The sequence below is a fragment of the Hydra vulgaris genome, chromosome 05 (assembly GCF_038396675.1).
Source record: "Hydra vulgaris chromosome 05, alternate assembly HydraT2T_AEP".
NCBI lineage: Eukaryota > Metazoa > Cnidaria > Hydrozoa > Anthoathecata > Hydridae > Hydra > Hydra vulgaris.
This window is the reverse complement of record NC_088924.1, coordinates 35,318,149-35,337,538: the sequence shown is the minus strand read 5'-3', so window position 1 is coordinate 35,337,538 and position 19,390 is coordinate 35,318,149. Positions and strand designations below refer to the sequence as shown.

Genomic DNA, 19,390 nt, shown 5'->3' with positions numbered 1-19,390 from the left:
ATCAGGTTTTATAAAACTACCAAGAAAACAGAAATAGCATATCAACAACAACTAAAGGAACAATTTGATATGATCAAAACTGTTTTAGTTACATTACTGGCAAGTTATACTTAGGTGTTTAATACAAAGTGGTTTGGGAATAACAGAGTGAGTAGGAATTTTTGTCTAGATCTAATAAATGAAAGGGAGAGGGTGTTAATAAACAAGTGGATGAAAATTATAATTTCTATAAGTGAGTTTATATTTTCTAATTTTAAAGACCAAACCCAATCTTAAAAGTTAGAAAATAATAACTGAAATTTTTTATTTATTTTAAAGATACTATTTCTTTGTTCATAACATGTAAAGTTTGAAAAACAAGGGGAGGAAGTCTTTATAGCTCAAGGTGGTGAAAAAAATTTCAAAAAATCAACATCAACTTCCATATATGTAGCAATTAAGATTAACTTTGATTTTTATAATTACTGTTTTATAAGTAATAAATTTAAGTAAATTTGACCATATTTTTTTTTCTGTTTAAAAAAAGACCACTCTCCAATTCTTTGTAACAACTTTGACTATATTCAGGACAACATCTTAAAGAAAAAAGTTCAACCTACATCTGTATTTTTGTAAATAAACTTGCCCCAGTAAAGTTGTGATAAAGGTTCAAATTTCAGGTGTTTGCTCCTGCTCTTTGAGAATTGTGGTTGCACTTTATGAAAAAATTAGATGTTTTCACATGAAATTGCCCATCTGTAATATGTTTACTATTATTGTTTATTTAGTTGTTTATTTTTTACTATGTAGTTATATTATTTATTTATTTATATAATTGTGTTTAGTTTTTTCTTATTATTGCAATTAATATTTATTTATTGTAATAGTTAGTATCATTTATTATTAGAATTAAACTATCTATTAGAAATAAATTACGAAGTACTTTTTAAGAATTAAGTAATAAATTGATGCATAAATTTAGAAAGTTGTTTACTATGGAGGAAATATGCCATCTGCTCTCAGAATGAATCGCACAACTCCTGAATTTGCTGTATCTGTTATTTTTGATGGACTACTAAAGGCTGCAATTAATTTTACAAGTTTGCATGAACCAAGTCGTTTATCATGCTGTGAAGATAAATTGGTTTTTTTTTTAGTTGCTGATGTCCTACCGAAGCTTAAAAATATAATCTGGGGAAAGGTTTGGTTTAAAATTTTTTTTTGATTACTCTTTTATATTTAAAAACAAGGTTTTTACAATTTATTATAAATATTTTAGGCAATTTTTATTATCTGTGTTTCAGCCCTCAGAATTAGGGTCAGCCATGCCTACCTAACTGCCCACCTAAAAGTGGTTGAAAATGGCAAAAAATCGCTGACCTTGTTTTTACGTTTAATGGTAAAAATTTTTTGCCAACCTGATGCTGACCTCTAGCAGTTTGAGGTTGGTATTTTATTGCCAATTTCATTTGTCACGATTCCAAGCGCTAGTGTTTGTTTGTAGTGTCTAAGTTTAAAAAACTTTGCATAATTAAAATAATTGTTAGTTAGATATATAAAACTTTAAAGGTTCAAAAATTGTTTTTAAGCATTTAAGGTGTTACATAAACATACATAGAGATGTATCACATACATTTATTTCAAAATACATTGATGTTTTTATTCAAAACCTGGTTTATTGATATAAAGGAAAAAACTATAAATAATTATAGTTATAATTAGTACAGCTTCATGTAGGTTATTTTTGTAAGTTAAGCACACAACTTTACACTTAGGTTAGGCACAGGACTTTACGAAATAACTATAAACTCCTATGTTGTCTAAGAATAGCCTTCCTTTTTTAGGTTACTTTTTTTTTCATATAGGTAGTTTGTGTAAAGTATTGATAGTTTTAATGAAAAATGTTTGTCTAATATTTTATGCTTAGGTTTATCCTCCATTTTTGGTTAGGTATTTTTTATTGAAAGGCAAAGTATTACTAATGTATTAAGTAATTTTTAGAAATAAATAAAATACAAACAATCCAAACGATATAAATTAATAAAAATTGAAAATAGTTAATATTTATTTTCTTTAAATTTTTTTAATTTTTGGTGGTAAAATAATCTAAGTTCTATATTATAATAAGGTCCTTTTTTATTGTTTTCCATTTTCCAGTTTTTTATTAATATTTTTTTCTTTTAACTTTGTTTTCAGTTGTTTTGTTTTTCAATATTTTTTTCTATTTTATCTTTTCCCATTCAATTCAAATCTCATCCGATTCAAAAAAGAACTAATAAAAGAAAGAGAGAATTTTATTTTTAATACAAGAGCCACTGTATGGAATCGTCTTCCTCCATCTATCTTGCTATCTACATCAGTGAAAATTTAAAAAACGATTAGAGGAATATATTGAAAGCAAATATAAAGTCATCGGCTGATATAGAGTTTGCTTATTACACGCTCTCATTTAACATGAGCATTTCAATTATTTTAATTGTTATTTTATTAAATTTCAGCAATAAATATTTTTATTATTATTTTTCAGCAATTTTTATTATAATTTTTATTTATAGCTTTAATATATTTTCATTTTTCTCACTTGGTTGAATAGAAGGTTATAAAAATGCTATGTATTTAAAAATCTTATTTTCCTAATATTTTTTGTTTATTTTTTCTTTCCTCATTTATTTTTCTCCTTTTTGCCTTTAAAAAGCATTTCCACCATTTTTCAAAACATTCCTGTCATTCCCATCAAGTTTTCTCTTATATCATATAATTATGACATTTTCTCCTTTACAATCTTATATCCAAAAAAGGTTTTCTGAATTTAAAATTTAAAAATTTCAAGATCTTGTAAAGTTTTATAGCTGTCTTTTTATTTTTGATTTTCTCCAAAATAATATAACATATTAGTTTATTATTATTTTTTATTAAAACAAGTGGTTATCATAAATATTATATTTGAAATATTTAAAATGGTAATTTTTATTTTGATACTGTTAGGGACTAATAACTTAACTGTAATAACTATAGACTATATGATCAAATATCAGCAAAACTTTTGAATAATTAATGTATCTTTGTATCTACTACTTAATTGAATGTTCCAAGTGTTTTCTATGGTTGTCATGGCTTTGTTTAAAGCACTCTACTCCCTATGCCCTTATTAGCATTTCTGAAATGGTTTATGATGTGATTTATAATGGTTTTTTTGCTTGTGGCATCTTTTTTGATCTTCAAAAAGCTTTTGATACAAGATAGTAGTTAAAAAGTTGCATCACTATGGCATACAAGATCATTATTACAAATGGTTGGTTTTCATCTTATATTCAAAATCGTACTCAGTTTGTCTTGATTAATGGGTTTGAATCCAAAAATAAAGATATCAAGTATGATGTCCTACAGGATTCTGTTTATGGGTTTTTGCTGTTTTTAATATACCTTAATGATTTGTCTCAATCTATAAATAATTACATTGTTCATCGTTTTGCTGACAATACTAATCTTCTATTCATTAATGAATCACTTGAGCAGCTTTGTATATAAGATAATTAGGCCCTGGCTAAATCATGACATCTAAGTATCAATAAAACTGGATTTATTTTTCTGGAATTATATTGATAATGTGAAAATAAGAATTAATGGTAAATCACTTATCCAATCTAAATATATCAAATATATTTCTTTCATGATACTATCACCTGATTCAATTAAATGAAAAAACTAGTCAAAAGTATGTTATCTTTAATACGAAACTATGTTTCTCAACATACTCTATCAATTTATTTGTTAATATATATGTATATATATATATATATATATATATATATACATATATTTATATATATATATATATATATATATATATATATATATATATATATATATATATATATATATATATATAGTAACAAAGTTTTTTAATATTATGTAGCTTTAAAGTGCTGAGACAAGTTGTGTTCATATTAAAGAGAATGATAAAAAAATGTTTGGACTAAATTTTATTGAGTAAAACGAAATAATAAATGTATGCCAAGTGAAACTAAGTTCGCAGTCTCCATGTTAGCCAGTTGCTTTAATTCTTTAAAATACACGTCTCAATCTATTGACATTTTGATTTATTCAAGCGAGTTTAATTCCAAAGAGTTTTAGTATATGACGTCATTGTAGAATTTCAATAAGTAAGCTAAAAATTATTTTTTTCATTAAATTATATGATTTTTTTAATTCATTGTGGATTACTAAAGAATTTGTTTAGTTACTTATTACTATATAAAAGTTTTTTTTTCATCATAAATTACTATAGAATTTTTTTAGTTATTTTATTTTGTAAATTTCTCAAAGTTCAAATTAAAAACATGAATAAAATATTTCAGATATTTTTTGCTTGTCTATTGCTATAAATTATTTTTGTATTATATATTTATTGTTGTTAAATGATTATCATCGTTACTAAGATTCTATTAAAAAAATTATTCTGTATTATCATTATTTCAATAGGATTTGGTATGCTAATATAAGTTTTATACTTTGGTGAGAAATAGACCAAAAGCTCATTTTCGACAAATTAAGATTTACTAGGTTAGATTTTTAAAGCGTGTTTACACTGAAAGGTTTTTGCTTTTATTAGTGACTGAAATAATTATTTTCTATTTTGTAAGGCCAGTTTTTTTTTAGTTTTGAAATATAAATTTTTTGTTGATTACAAGTAAAAATAATTAATAAATAGGAGAGGGGGGGGGGTCCTAATAATTTTAGAGTCAGTGGGAAAACTTTCCAAAAATTAATAAATGTCCCCAAACCTCCCCCCTCCCCCTCTCCTTGTATTAAGGACTCAAGAGTACAAATATTCTCAAAATTCTTATTTAATCATGCAAGAATATGTTTAATAAAATTTATTCTGTAATAAAATTTATTCTGTAAAACATGTATTATTTATTTTATTTTATTTTTAAAATTGAACAATTATTGGTCAAGATTGCAAAAAGTGTAATGTTTCCAAGTCAATTATAAAATTGAAATCATTTAATGAAAAACTTTTTATTGTCAATTTTGGTTGTTTTTTGATTTGTTATATTAAGAGACAGGTTTTAATGTAAAATACTTGCCAAATACAACATATAAATTGGAAAATAATAAATTTAATATGTTTTTTAACATGCGCTGCAACACATTGACTATTTTATTCGCCATCTGTCTTGAATTATTGCCATAAAACATTATTTTTTGCTTTAATTAATAAAAAACTGTCTGTAAATTTGTTAATTAAAAAATCTATAAATATTTTTTTAACTATAAATGAAAGATTTTGGCAAATATCTCTAAGAAATAATGTCATTTACCAAAATTACTTATTAATTAAAAATTTAAGAATTTGTAAAATATCATTTTAATTGGAGAACAAAAATGTCATGCCAAAAAATAAACTAGAAAAAAAGTAGTTTACATAAAAAGAAAAAAGGTTCAGAATATATAATTAGGTGGTCAACATCTTTTTTATATATTTATTATATTTTAAAGTGTATTATAAAAATCTTGGTTCTTGCGCTCTATAAAAACATTCTTTTGTTTAGCTTCCTATAAAATTTATTTACAATTGATGATAAATGCTTATTTTAAAAAACAAGTAAAAACAAATAATATTGATTCAAAAAAAAAATTCAATTAAAAAAACAAAAACAATTACCTACAATGACGTCATATACTGAAAACTCTTTGGAATTAAATGCTCTTAAATAAATTGTTAAGCCTGTAAATTGTGGTATATATTTTAAAAACTTAATGCACCTGGCTAACATGGAGACGGCAAGCTTCCAATAAAGCATGCGTTAGTGGTGTAGTAATAAAGCGTTCATCTCATAAGCAAGAAGTTCTAAGTTCGATCCCCACCATGTCCCTGGTAGTATCACACTCAATTTGTTTCTCCATGCAGCAGCCATGTTCGTCAAGGTTCGTGTTTTGGAGTTATAGAGTTGAGAGAGGGTTATAACCACAACTAAAGTAGCCTCCTCAACTGTAGTGGCCTTCATGGCCTTGAGGTAAATTGAAATAAAAAACAACAACAATAAATTAAGTTTTTCTTTGTATATTTTTATTATTTTGTTTCACTCAAAAAAAACATTTTTTTTATCATTCTTTTTAATATGAACACAACTTGTCTTGGATCCCTTTAAACCTAGCACTAAAACAAAAATAAAATAAAATAAGATTTTTTCCTTCTTTTATTTAAAAAAAGGCCTACCAAAACCTTTAGGTGATGTATGTATACTGCCCCTATGGCTATATTATTCAACATATGCACACTTTATATAAATATTAAAACACAGAAAACAAAAGAAAAAATTAAAAGAAAGTATAAATGTAAAAAAATAAACTTTATCAAAAAAACATGTAATTAAAGTTTATTTTGCAGTTTTTTAAAATTTGATAAAATTTTCTCTTGCAATTAGTTTAAAAGTTTTGACTGTGGTAACAAGATAGAATAGTTAAAAAACTTTTTTTTTTTAAAAAAGAAATTTTTCTTACAGTGCAAAATTTAGAAATAAAATATTTCATAGGTGCACACATAAGTTTTTCAAAACAAGGAAAAGGTTCAGAGCTAAGGTCACAGATTTACAGAAATTCAGCAGTGTCTTAAAGACGAGAAAGTGTTTTAAAAAAGAAAACAGAATTGCTTGAGCTTGGATTCACTACATTCTAAAAATAAAATTACAATATTTTTGTAGCTACAAATATTTTTTTTTCACCTAAATATGATTCTTATTGAAAAAATCTTTTTTTAAAAAAATAACTATTAAATGAGACAAAATAATTCCTAATCTTAATTTTTATAGATTATTATAAAACAAATATTATAAGTTATTAAACAAACACACTCTGTGCCACATGAAGTGAAATTAACAATAAACTGATTTTCTGTAAATTATCAGCTCACTAATAATTTTGAAGACCTTTGCTATTTCACAAGAACTCTAGGTTCAATATTTTTTATTTACTCTAAATGATTTTTTACTTTAAAGTAGTCAAGATGTCTCTAGGTTCATGAAGCTCACTAAAGGACTGGACACCATTTCATGGTCACCATAGATCAAGAAAAAATAGTCATTTTGTGACTTTGGCAATTTTATTATATTTGTTGTGTGGAATATTAATATAAAAAATAATATACTGTATTTATTCATATTTTTTACGAAGATAATCTTGAAAGAATTTTAGTAATCTAAAAAAAATTTGATGATACTATAAAATGTTGTTTGAATCAGGCTTTATTAAATTATTAATTTTAACAATTTTTTTATTGTAAATTTTTGTTATTCAAATGTGCCAAATATTACTATTAACAAATTTTAATTTTTTAATTTTTTATTACATTTTAAAATTTTTGTTCTATATTGCTTGCATATCAGTAAAAAATTGTTCAAAATAGTCATTTTTTTAGTCAACAGCCAGAGAATCGTTTTTAAACTCCACATGCAAACTGCTTTACAACTGTGCACAATCAAGAAATTGCATTCCTATCTTTATAAATGATGGTTGTGTTAGCATCTTATCAGATATACAACATGCTACTATTGGTATACAGGGTGCTCAAAAACCTGGAATTACTATATTGATGATACTTTCTTTCATGGTTGATCAAAGCCACGAAGTGTTTGATGAAGGTAAACCAGAAAAAGTTTTATATTATTAGGTCTAGCTAATATAAGGTTTTTGAAAAACCTAATATTAGCCAATATTTATCAAATTTTGTTAGAAGATTTCATGACAAAAATGTTACATCCTTACACCAGTAGTTGTATGACTCAAAGTTTATCTTAAACAAAATCAATTAAATCTAAATCTAGCAGAAGGAAAATTTGGGTTTATTGCGATTAATCCTAGCCTTATTCTTAGGGAGCTTAAGCTCTTTAGCAACAGTGAAGGCAACTTAACTAAGTGAAGAAAAACTAAGGATAGAAGCTTTTAAACCAGGTGGTAATCATTCTAGTGATAGTTAACAATAAAAATACCAATTCCCAATCCACAAGAATTAGGGCTGAGGCAAGCATTTAGTTGTGAAGAATAGCTTCAACTTTACCATTATTTCAAATTTATATTAGGTGAGATAATTATCTGAACAAAATTTTTTTTTAATTTTTCTAAAAAAAAAATCTTATAAAAAAATTTATGATTATTATGATTATTATAAAAAAAGTTAACCAAAAATTAAAAAAAGCGAAAAAAAATTGAATAATTAACTTTAATTGCAAAAAGCTTAACGATGCATTCAAATTATGCATTTTTTTTTTACATTAAATAAGTATCCAAACAAAATTTTAAATATTAAATGTTTCTCTAAGTAATTAAAGTTTTACTTTAAGCTTTTATGACTTCTGCAAGTCAATTTTGGATTGGTTTGACCAATTTTTTTATCTTTTCTAGATTGATTTGAGTCTTCTTGGAGCATGACTTTAGCTCTTCTTTTCTTTTTAGATACTGCGTGCCACTTTTTTGATTCAGAATGGCCCACAGATGTTTAATTGGATTAAAATTCTCAATCTGCTTCTGGATAAAAAAACTTTTTTGCTCTCTTTGACATTAGGCTTAGGGTTGTTGTCTTGTTAGAGGAAAAATTGTTTTCTTAATTTTTTTTGTTTTCCTAATCTCAATTTTTTTTGTTGAAGCTAGAAGATTTTTATTGAGAATGCTGACATAAACCTCAGAGACCATAATTCCATCAACAAACTTTAGCTTTCCTGTTCCTTTCCAAGCCGTCGATCTCCAGACCATTGCATAGCCTCCACCAAATTTTACTCAGGCCTTGTTAAGAAGCGTTACACTATTTGAATTTTACGTATGTATTCACGATTTCACGTACGCCTTTCGCATTTTACTTTACGCTAAACTTTTTTCAATTCAAGTCAAACATCTTTTAGAACAGTTTATGCGAAAAACATTAGGCTGTAATTAATTGTTATAAAAAACATTTGTGGAATATTTTTTTTATTAGATCAAAAAACAGATAGATAAATTAACTTTTTTCTATTTTTCCTTTTTTTAAAAAAAAATATTTTTGATTTATTTTATTAAATTTAAATTAAATTTATTATAAAATATAATTAAATATAAATTTATTTTATTAAATTTAAATCAAATTTTTTTAAAAATTAGTAAAAATACATTAGGTTTAACAGTAAATGAAAACAAAATGTTTTAATGGAAATAAAAAACAAAAAAACAAAGCAGAAAAGTGGTAATCTTTGTTTAATTATAATTTTTTATTATTTTAAAAGCCAGGTGAACTAAAATGTTTTAGGTAGCGTGAACGTTTTTCTATAAAAGGGAAAACCCAATCTAATTATATAGTTGTGTAAACTGTTTAAAAAACTGCAGTACATTTAAATCCCATTAAGAAATTCAACCATAAACAAGTGTTCCCTCATTAAAAAAAAAAAAACCATAAAAAAAATGTTTTAAAGAGTAAAAAAAAGTTTTAATAAGTATAAGATTTTAAAATAAGGAAATGTCTTTTTTTTTTTAGACAAAGTTTAAATTTTATTTATACTTTTTTTTTATAACAACATTGTTTAATTTAAAGATATTTCATAAATATAAAGACTTATAACAATTATTAATGTGGTTTTAAATTTAATTACAAAGAGGTACTTTAAATTTTTAACTATGTAAATATCTTTATTGAGTAAAGTTACATTTATTAGCATTACGCTTTTCCGTTACGCAAAAAAATCTCATAACAAGTTGCATTTTTGAGATGACCAGCATGTCAGACGATATGAAAACTTTTGATATATCAAAATCCATAGCTTTTTAATGCAAAAAAATAAGATATATTAAAAGTAATAGTCTTTGCCTCTCAGTTTTCTTTTAAAGCACAAAATAAACTTTCTATTTTTTCACAAAACTGAACTGTTGCATTAGGTTACCATTGATTATATTCATTAAAATAAGATTTAAGAGATTTAAATCAATTGAGTTTAATTTACTTTACAACCATGTTGATTCCTATACCTTAAGGATTTCATAGAAATATTTATTTTGAAATTGAAGATTTAGGTTTCAAATTTTTGTGGTTACACAACAGGACCGGTTAACAGGTTACATAACAGTTGTCAGGAAATTAAAATCTTAAACTTAATACTAAGAATTTTTTCAACTTTGGGACGAGAAATTAAAAGCATTAAATATTGCAAGGTTTGTAGTATTTCTATGTAGTGAAAGAATTTTCTTTCTAAAAAAGCTTTTTTTTCTTTCTAGCTTCTGTTATTTGGCTGCTTCAATGTCTGGACAAGTCTCTTGAGGATTCTAAGCATATGATTCATGATTTTAATGCCTGTGATCTGGCAAATTGTTTTACAAGAATAGCTTCAAATGAAGTCATTAGAGAACGTGTAAGTCATATATTTTTTATACTTCTCAAATTTATGTTAAGTTTTGTTTCTATACTTTATGTATGTATGTATGTATGTATGTATGTATGTATGTATGTATGTATGTATGTATGTATGTATGTATGTATGTATGTATGTATGTATGTATGTATGTATGTTTGTATGTATACATATATATATGTATGTATGTATGTATGTATGTATGTATGTATATATACATATATATGTATATATATATATATATATGTATATATATATATACATATATATATATATATATATATATATATATATATATATATATATATATTTATATATATATATATATATATATATATATATATATATATAAAAATATATATATATATATATATATATGTTTATATATATATATATATGTTTATATATGAGGGCGCAACAAATCGATGAACGTGCGAACGTTTGTTAAAAAAAGACAGAAAAACAAACTCAAGTTTCTTTACTTTTAACCAAACTTTGGCGTTTGCTCAAAAACTTTTGAAACGAAAGCATAACTTCAGCAAATTTTTTTTTCCTATTAATTGATAGTTTTTTAATTATAATAAAAAAACAATTAGTTGCTAAAATTTAAAATGCATTTTCAACAACTTTAAAAGAAACCAAGCTAATTCAGGATTATTTTCATTAATAACATTTCAATTACATTACTTTAAAGTTAAAAAACAAGTACGCTATTAAAGAAAGTTTTGTTTTAACATGGCTTTTACATGGGTTTACAAAAGCTTGCAAAATTTTACTTAAAATGAATGCGTTTGCTATTACTTTAAAAGAAACCATGCTAAAACACTGCTTTATTTAAAAGCGTGCTTTTTTTAAAAATGTTTTATTATCATTTAAATAATGTTATTAATAATGTACTAAAAACACTTTTAAAAGTTTCGAAAAGAATTTTTAAGTTTAGCTGAAACATTTATATAAACATATAATTCAAAATAAATCTATATAATCTAATAGATTATATAGAATTATTTTGTTTATTTTAGTTTAATTTATTATTATAGTAATAATATGATATTTTTAATAAAAAATACTTAATATTAAAAATAAAATAATATAATAATTTCATATTAAGTATTTAATAATAACTTAATATAATAACTTATTTAATACTTAGAATGGTATTATTATTTTTTATTGTTTAAAAAAAAAAGTCATTGCAACTTCTATTTTATTTTTAGTTCCCTTTTATTTCCTAAAGTTAATACATTTTTTTATATGTAAATAAATATAACGAACTAAATTTAGAAAAATTCACTATTTTGTATTAATAGATAACCATTTACAATCATTAAGTTATTGCATATTAATGAGGCCCTTTTCCACAAGACAAGATTATTTTGTCGATAAACATGCCCAGATAAAACATTTCTGCTAATATTGCTGATCATTTCGCTGCAGCAAAAAAAAAAGTTGATCGTTATGGTGGTCTCTCTTTTCAAACCCCTATTCTGACGTTGAGCATCCTTGATGTCCAAAAATCTGGATTTTTAAGGGATAGACAAATTGGGATATATAGGGATAGGTGCATCACAGTGTACATACATCAACTGATTTATATAGCAATAGGCACAATGAGTGTGCATACATCAACTGAGGGTTTGGGTTTGGGGAGGTTGTCTTGAACTGAAAGATTAATCTTTTTCATGTTTGTGGACATCAAGAACACAGTCATAATAGGGGTTTGAAAAGTGAGCTTAACGATCGTTATGAGCAAAAACCAATCATGTTTAAATAATATATAACGTAAAGTCAACAGTAAAAAAAAGCCAAAGCACTTTATTTTTATAAAATGGCAACAACAACAAGGAACAACAACAGCAACAATAAACAAAATGCTCAACTTGATGTTTTTATTTACTTAGAACTTGCCCTGAAACTTGGCAGGCAGTAGTGAATTCATCAAGTAAAGATGAATTTACTAATGCTGTCAAGTCCGAGAGTTTCACTTCACTAGAAGGTTCATCTTCTTTCAGAGTTAAACCATCTATTACTTCTTGCAGTAACAGTTTTTCAACAGAAGCGTTTATATGAGAAGTTAGCATTTTTTTTCTTAAACATTTTAAAAAAATACATTACAGATATACATCAAAAACTATTTTTTATATTTATATTATTTTTTTCAAAAGCATACAGCATAAACTTATAGCTGCCATTTTTTATTGATAACAAAAGTAATAGCGTAAAAAATAATGTGGAAATCAAAATGGGGTTTCGTTGTGACAAAAAAATTAGCTTTGTGCCATTTTTTTTAATATGTGGAAAATGGCCTTTAATTATCATTAATTTGCACGCACTTTGCAAATGCATGAAATATTGCATTGAAATAATAAAAAATTTAATAAATTCAACAAGCATGTTTGATATGTCTAAAATACATTAACTTGAATAAAAGTTATTTGAAAATAAATTTCCTTTATAATTTACTAAAAGATTATTTGAATAAAAAAATCATTTGAGAATAAAACTCCTTTATTTGACATATACCTCTTAAATTAGATGTTCGTCAATAAATAAAGATATGAAAAGTCAATATAGTTATTCGATCTGTTTATGTTGACATCAATACTAATGTTGTTAATGATTGTATGTGTTATAATTAAGTTGATTTTGTGAAATAAAAATAGAATAAAAATGGTTCTAATTTGATGTTTTTATTGCAAATTTTGTTTATTGCTTCTATTTATTGTTTGTTGGATACCTTGAAGTTTAAAAAGTTTTTATTTATAGTATTTTACTTGATGTTATCAAGGATAACAAAATCAAATTGTTTGAATAAATTCATTGGATTTTTGTTATAAATTTTATTGCATAGTTGTATTGCTTTACAGAAAAATTGATGATGAAAGCTTAGTACGTTGTATGCATTAGGCTGCTATTTATAACATTTTTAACACATTTAATGATGCCAGAAAGTTCTTTAAAAATATAACTTTATCATTTTTAGAAATACAAACTAACCGAAAATATAATTCAAACCACATCTTAATTTGTGTGGATGTGTGTGGAGTTTTTAGAAGATTTGTTTGAAGGAGTTTTTACAAAAAGTTATATTTCTATACAACCCTGTAGATAAAATAATTTATAGCAAGTTTTTTTCCTGCATGAAGTTGACATAAGTGATTTAAGTGATGATGGTTAGAAAAATAATTTCTAGTCTTGAATCCTGTGATGCAACAGAGACAGTTGCCATAGAAACAGTTACCATTAAAACAAGTTAGTAAATCATTATATGAGGATAGAGTCCTGTCTCACACCTTTTTTATCTTAACAAGTTGAGAAAAAATTCCTACCTAAATAATTAAAAAGTTTAGTTTTTTAATTTAAAGGTGTATATTGGATTGTTAATTTTGATGGGTATTTTCATAACCAAGCATTAAAATTTATTGATTATTTACCATACCCTGATTTTTTCAAAAGTCATGTCTTGGGATTGGTTCAAACTAATTCTTTATTAATCAAAAAGGAAAAATAAAGTTGTACACAATCACCATTTAAGTTATAAGGTAACAGAAAAAAAGCAGAGATTTAAAGAGTAAGAGAATGGTTGATGGAATACTTTACAAACTATTTCTTTATTTCAATAACAATGCTAACTTTGATGCAGAAAAACTTTTATAGAATTGTGATCAATTCTGTTAAGTCTACCTTTTAGACATATAATGCATTTATTGCAGAAACATGTACAATCCAGGAAGATTTTTTAGCATTGATAAATCTCTTATACAAATGCTATTTTTTATTTTTAGGGTGCTCTAAGAAGTCCTTGCGGTCTTATCACAGAGCACCACGGATGACCATTTAATAGTAAGTTCATGCCTCCTTCCTAACCGATGTTGCAAAACTTGCCCAGAGGTGAGATTTGAACCGCGGATCCTTTGTTTCTGAGGCAAGTGTCCTACCACTGCACCACGGCTGCTCAATACAAAGGTTGATTATATTTATGTTTGGTGCCTTAAAGTACTCTGTTATTTAGGCAAAGGCAAGGAGAAGTTAATTCCGATGTAAAACGCTCTCTAGTCTCAGGGGGTTAGGTAAAAGCATCTTGATGGTGTCTCAATAAAAATAATCTAAAATAAAACAATGTTAATTGCATAGTTGTAAACTGCCTCTGAGTGTCGAAGGTCTTGATTTTAGGGGTAAACAGAACATTTCTGTTGACCAGCCTCTTACTTCATTATCTAATTGGCTAGCATAGATGCCTCTTACTTCATTATCTAATTGGCTAGCATAGACCTGTGTTTCATTGAAAAGTTTCATAACATTATTTACAAATTCAGTGAAAAATTAATTGAATATATTCCACTACACATATACCCCAAATACAATATTGCTATTTTATTTAGACCACCGTCTGAAGATGCGATTTCATAGCGTTGTATTTCAAGTGCCTCCCTCACTTTTCTGTTAAAATTATCAATCTCTTTTTTTTAAAGAATTTTTATTGTTCCATGTAAAATTACCATGATAATTTTTTGAATGTTCCGCTATTACTGAATAATCTCATTTTCTTTCATATGTATTTTTTTGATGTTGGTAAATGAGAGATGAGATTTTTAATTTTGTTTCACTGATATAACATTTTTTGCAGGAGCATTAAAGTTTGTACACACCTGGGTAAGAATTTATAAGAACAGGGGGTTTATTTTTTGTGGTAAGTATATGTTGTATATTTTTTGGTATTTTAATGACTGCTGTGTAACCTGTTTTTTTGAAAACTTTTCTTAACTTTGGGCTAATTTCTGGAATCCATGGTAAAGATACAATATTTTTTGATAAAATGGATAAATGTTGAGTTTCAATATTTTTTTTTTTATTATGTTGGGGAGAATGGGGCACCATGAAACACTTTTGGTTTTCACTTTGTAACAAATTTTTAATACACCTTTTTTTTAAGCGATAGGTTTAATTTTTTAGAATGAATTTATACCCACAAAATAGAGACTAGTTAAAGTAAAATTAGAAATTTGTTTCAAGGTGCCCCACTAGGGTGGAGCGATTTTCATAGCAAAAAAAAAAGAGTTTAAAAACCAATATTACTGAGACACGAATCAATATCTATTAATTATAAGATAAAAGTAAAAAAATATTTTTTGATTTTGATGAGATCTTGAGGGTCCTCTTTGGAATTTAAATTCTTGACAGGTCCTAATATTTTTGAATTTTTTTTTTTCTAAACCATATCAACCTTGGACTCAAAAAAAGCAGAAAAAAATGCTTGTTTCATAAATAATAATTTTATTAAAAAAATTTTTAGTGAAAAAAATACTTGCAAAAATATACCTTAAAACCCCCATTTTGTTGAGGACGGGGGTTTTTAATGAAAAAACAACTCTACTTTTTTAATTTTAATTTTTTAATAAAAACAAATATTATTTTCAAAATCAGCATATTATTTTGCTTCTTTTAAGTATCATGTTGATATAGTTTAGAAAAATAAAATTTAAACAATATTAGGACCCATCAAAAATTTAGAATCCAAAGAGGAACCTCAAGAACTCATCTAAACTAAAAAAAAAAAGAGTAAGGTTCTTTTTTCACCAAAAGATATTGATTTGCTGCTCAGGCAAATCAAATTTCAAAAATTTTCAAAATCGCTCCACCCTATGCCCCACCCATTAATGATCGACCAAAATTCAGTTCCAGTTCTGGCCACAACTCTGACAGGATTTTTTTGGTTCCGGTTCTAGTATTATTTAAGATTTTTGTTCTAGCCAGAATTTCGGTTCAAAATGCTACCAAAAGTGGATATCTTAAAGTTTTATTAAGCATTATCATTTTGATTAAATAATTAAAAAAAAAAGTTTTTAAATTAAATGATAAGCTTGAGAATTAATGGAAATAAGATTTTGCTTTGTTTGAAAACAAAATATTTTTCTTGTTTTTATTTTGTTATTATTTGAAAGATAATATTGTTGTTATGAACATAACTTTTATATGAATCAATATATACATTAAATATTACAATTAATTAAAAAAATCCAACATTTATCCTAATTTTATATAATCTATAAAGTGTTTAATTATCTGTTGTTTCTCTTCAATCGACTCTTTTTTAAGTTTAGCGCAACAGTTTTTAATTGCATTCACACGAGAATTTCCCTTGGAAAACAATGTTCTATTGGACAACTACTTCAATTGGACAACAATTTCAACACTGTAATTTCTTTAAGGGGATTGTAGTGTTGAAATCATTAATATTTGTCCTAAGAGAGCATATCGTTAATTATTGTCCAAAGGAAATTTTTGTGTAGCAATCATTACAATAAATATTAGAAATACAAAAAACTTGTTAATTATATTTTTAACATTTGTATTTGATGCAAACCAGCAACATTGAAGAACTGTCTTATATTTAATATCTTATATTTCATTCTAACAAAATGAATTCAAAAAAGAAAAACAAGTATAGCATGGAAATACTTCATTATCGAAACAATCCAAGAATAGTTCAGTGCAAAATATGCAACGGCAAAGTTTCAAGAGGATCAGACAACCTAAAAAAACTAGGATTATATGGATGTCACACCTGAAGAATCATCATCCTGGCATCAAATTTACACCAAAAAGTTCAGTAAATCCAACGAAGAAGCTGAATTAAAATTAAACAGGAGAAAGACAGTTCCAATCTTCAATACATGATCAAAAAAACAAAGAATTGACATGATAAAATCTACAATTCTAAACTGGGTTCAAGCTTCTTCCAAAATTGACTCTAGTTATGAAAAAGGCCAAAAATTTCACAAGTCAATATTCGAAATGATGGTTCTTGACCTCTAGCCGTGGTGTATTGTTAATGATGCTGGTTTTTTGAGGCACCATGCTCTTTTTCCTCATAATTACAAAATTGCTAGCGAAAAGTACTACAGAAGTTTACTGAATCCAACTTATGAAAAAATAAAATTTGCTCTCAAGGAAAATTTGGTTAAATCAGAAGCCGAAAGTGTGTCAGTCTGTCTTTATGCATGGTCATCATTTCATCATGACTACCTGGGGATGACAGTTTACTTTACTTCCAAAGATTAGAACCGTGTCAAATTCTGCATCTCTTGTTCTCAATTTGATGAAAGCATACCGCAAAAAACATTTTTATTAAGATTGAAATAACAGCAGAGGAGTGGGAAATTTTTTAAAAAATTGAAGTTTGCTTAGGAGACAATGCAGCAAATGTAAAGGCAACCTTTAAACCAAGCTGTAATTATGTGTCAGCTGGATGCCTTAACCACTTCCTTCAACTTTTCATTAAAAAAACACTTATTTTCACATCCAATCATAGGCGGACCGATTGCATAAAGTCGAAAACTCTGTTCTTACGCATTCCATTCTACAGCTTTCTACATGAACTATATAGACAGCAAAAAATCCAAATGGAAATAAAAGTCAGACTTGGCTTTAAAAGCGACGCTTCCACAAAATGGAGTTCTATTTAATATATGCTTAGGCGAACTTTACACCTAAAGTCAGTGATTGCTGCCACCATAATTAAATTTCCTTTAGTGAGAATTAAATTTTCTGATCAAGATTTGAGCCTATGCGAAAAAATGGTGAACATAAGTGTTTTTGAGGAGACAACAAAAATGTTGTTAGGTGTTAAGTCTTGCATCTGTTCCTGTATTCCAATTGTGATAACAATAGTTAAAGAAAAAAAAATGCAATGGAAAATGTTTTTCAGCAATTGAAAAAACAGAACATTATTTAAATGCTACTCTACTCGATCCAAGATACAAATGGTATTTTTTCAGATCTCAAAGTACTTTGCAAAATGCTAAACATGTCGTCATTTCCCAAATGGACAATTTTGAACCTCCTGATGAATTGGCTCCTGCAACTCAAACTCTATCTGGTGACAATGAAAAAAACGCAGTGCTTGTTCATATAATGTCAAAAATTATTATGCAATCTTAAACTCAAATAGGATCAAATGCAGGTTGAATGATTTTTGAAAAAAAAATGCAAATTCTAAAATCAAGTTAGCGTTGACTAAGGTGGCAAAAAAGTACCTCACACCACCTCCAACATCTACAGATGTTGAAAGACTGTTTTCTACAGCTGGAAATATTCTCTTAAATGAAAGAAAAAGCTTATGGGTTGTAGTTTACAAAATAATGTCACTTATCAATAGACACATTGAATAAGACACTTTTAAACTTATGAGCTTCAAAAACTAATAAATTACTTTGTCATCAAAAAAACACAAATTTCGACCCCACGCAAGCCTAATGATGTCAATTGATATAATTTTTTTTTCAAAACATAGCTCTAGTAATAACTGTTTCACTATATGAAAATGATTGTCACAACTCTTAGGATGCCTCCACAATTACAATGTTTCATGGTGCCCTACTCTCCCCTAAGTTTTCTTTAGTAGTTTTTATAATATTTTCCAGGCTTGTTTTTCATAATCATTTACTACAAAAACATCAATTAAAAATAATAACTCTTGTTCAATAATATTATCAGAGCATAAATATAATGCCCTATGAACAAATTCTTTGAAAACTCTGTGTATAATTTTGTGGATCATGGCATGAGTTAGGTTTGATTTGGATAATAGTTATGTCCAACAATTTTAGCGTGTTAGTTTCATTTTCGATTTCCATGGTGTACTGAATATTTTTCATGGTTATGTATGGCTACATATGGTTATGTATGGCTACATATGATTATGTATGGCTACATATGGGTATGTATGGATACACATGTTACAGCTGTTGTCTCAGATTACTAAATACTATTTTACCTCTTAACTTTATTCGACCTGTGAAGTTTCTGAAGACAATTCTATCTTAATAGTTTATCTTTATTACTTTAATAGAAAGTTTATAAATATATTATTAATTTAGCATATTAAATATAGTATTAATTTTTATTATTACAAAGGAGGTGTGAACTTTGCAGTTAAATGCTTAAAATGTCCACTACTTTAAGTTTTAGGAACAATTCCCAAATGAATAAACCGGTGTAGCAAACAATATTGGCACAATATTTTTATATAGTTTACATAC

The 19,390-nt window shown here is 26.1% G+C and overlaps 1 protein-coding gene across 5 annotated transcripts in view; it reads left to right on the top strand.

The window, feature by feature from the left end:
• LOC101237114 (uncharacterized) overlaps nt 1-19,390 on the top strand; it is a 38,490-nt gene that overhangs the window by 6,082 nt on the left and 13,018 nt on the right. For all 5 annotated transcript variants that reach the window (XM_065798019.1, XM_065798022.1, XM_065798021.1 and 2 more), the window contains exons 3-5: nt 962-1,180; nt 7,400-7,622; nt 10,216-10,349. In XM_065798019.1, coding sequence (XP_065654091.1) covers nt 962-1,180; nt 7,400-7,622; nt 10,216-10,349 — 576 coding nt within the window. The remainder of the gene's footprint in view (nt 1-961; nt 1,181-7,399; nt 7,623-10,215; nt 10,350-19,390) is intronic.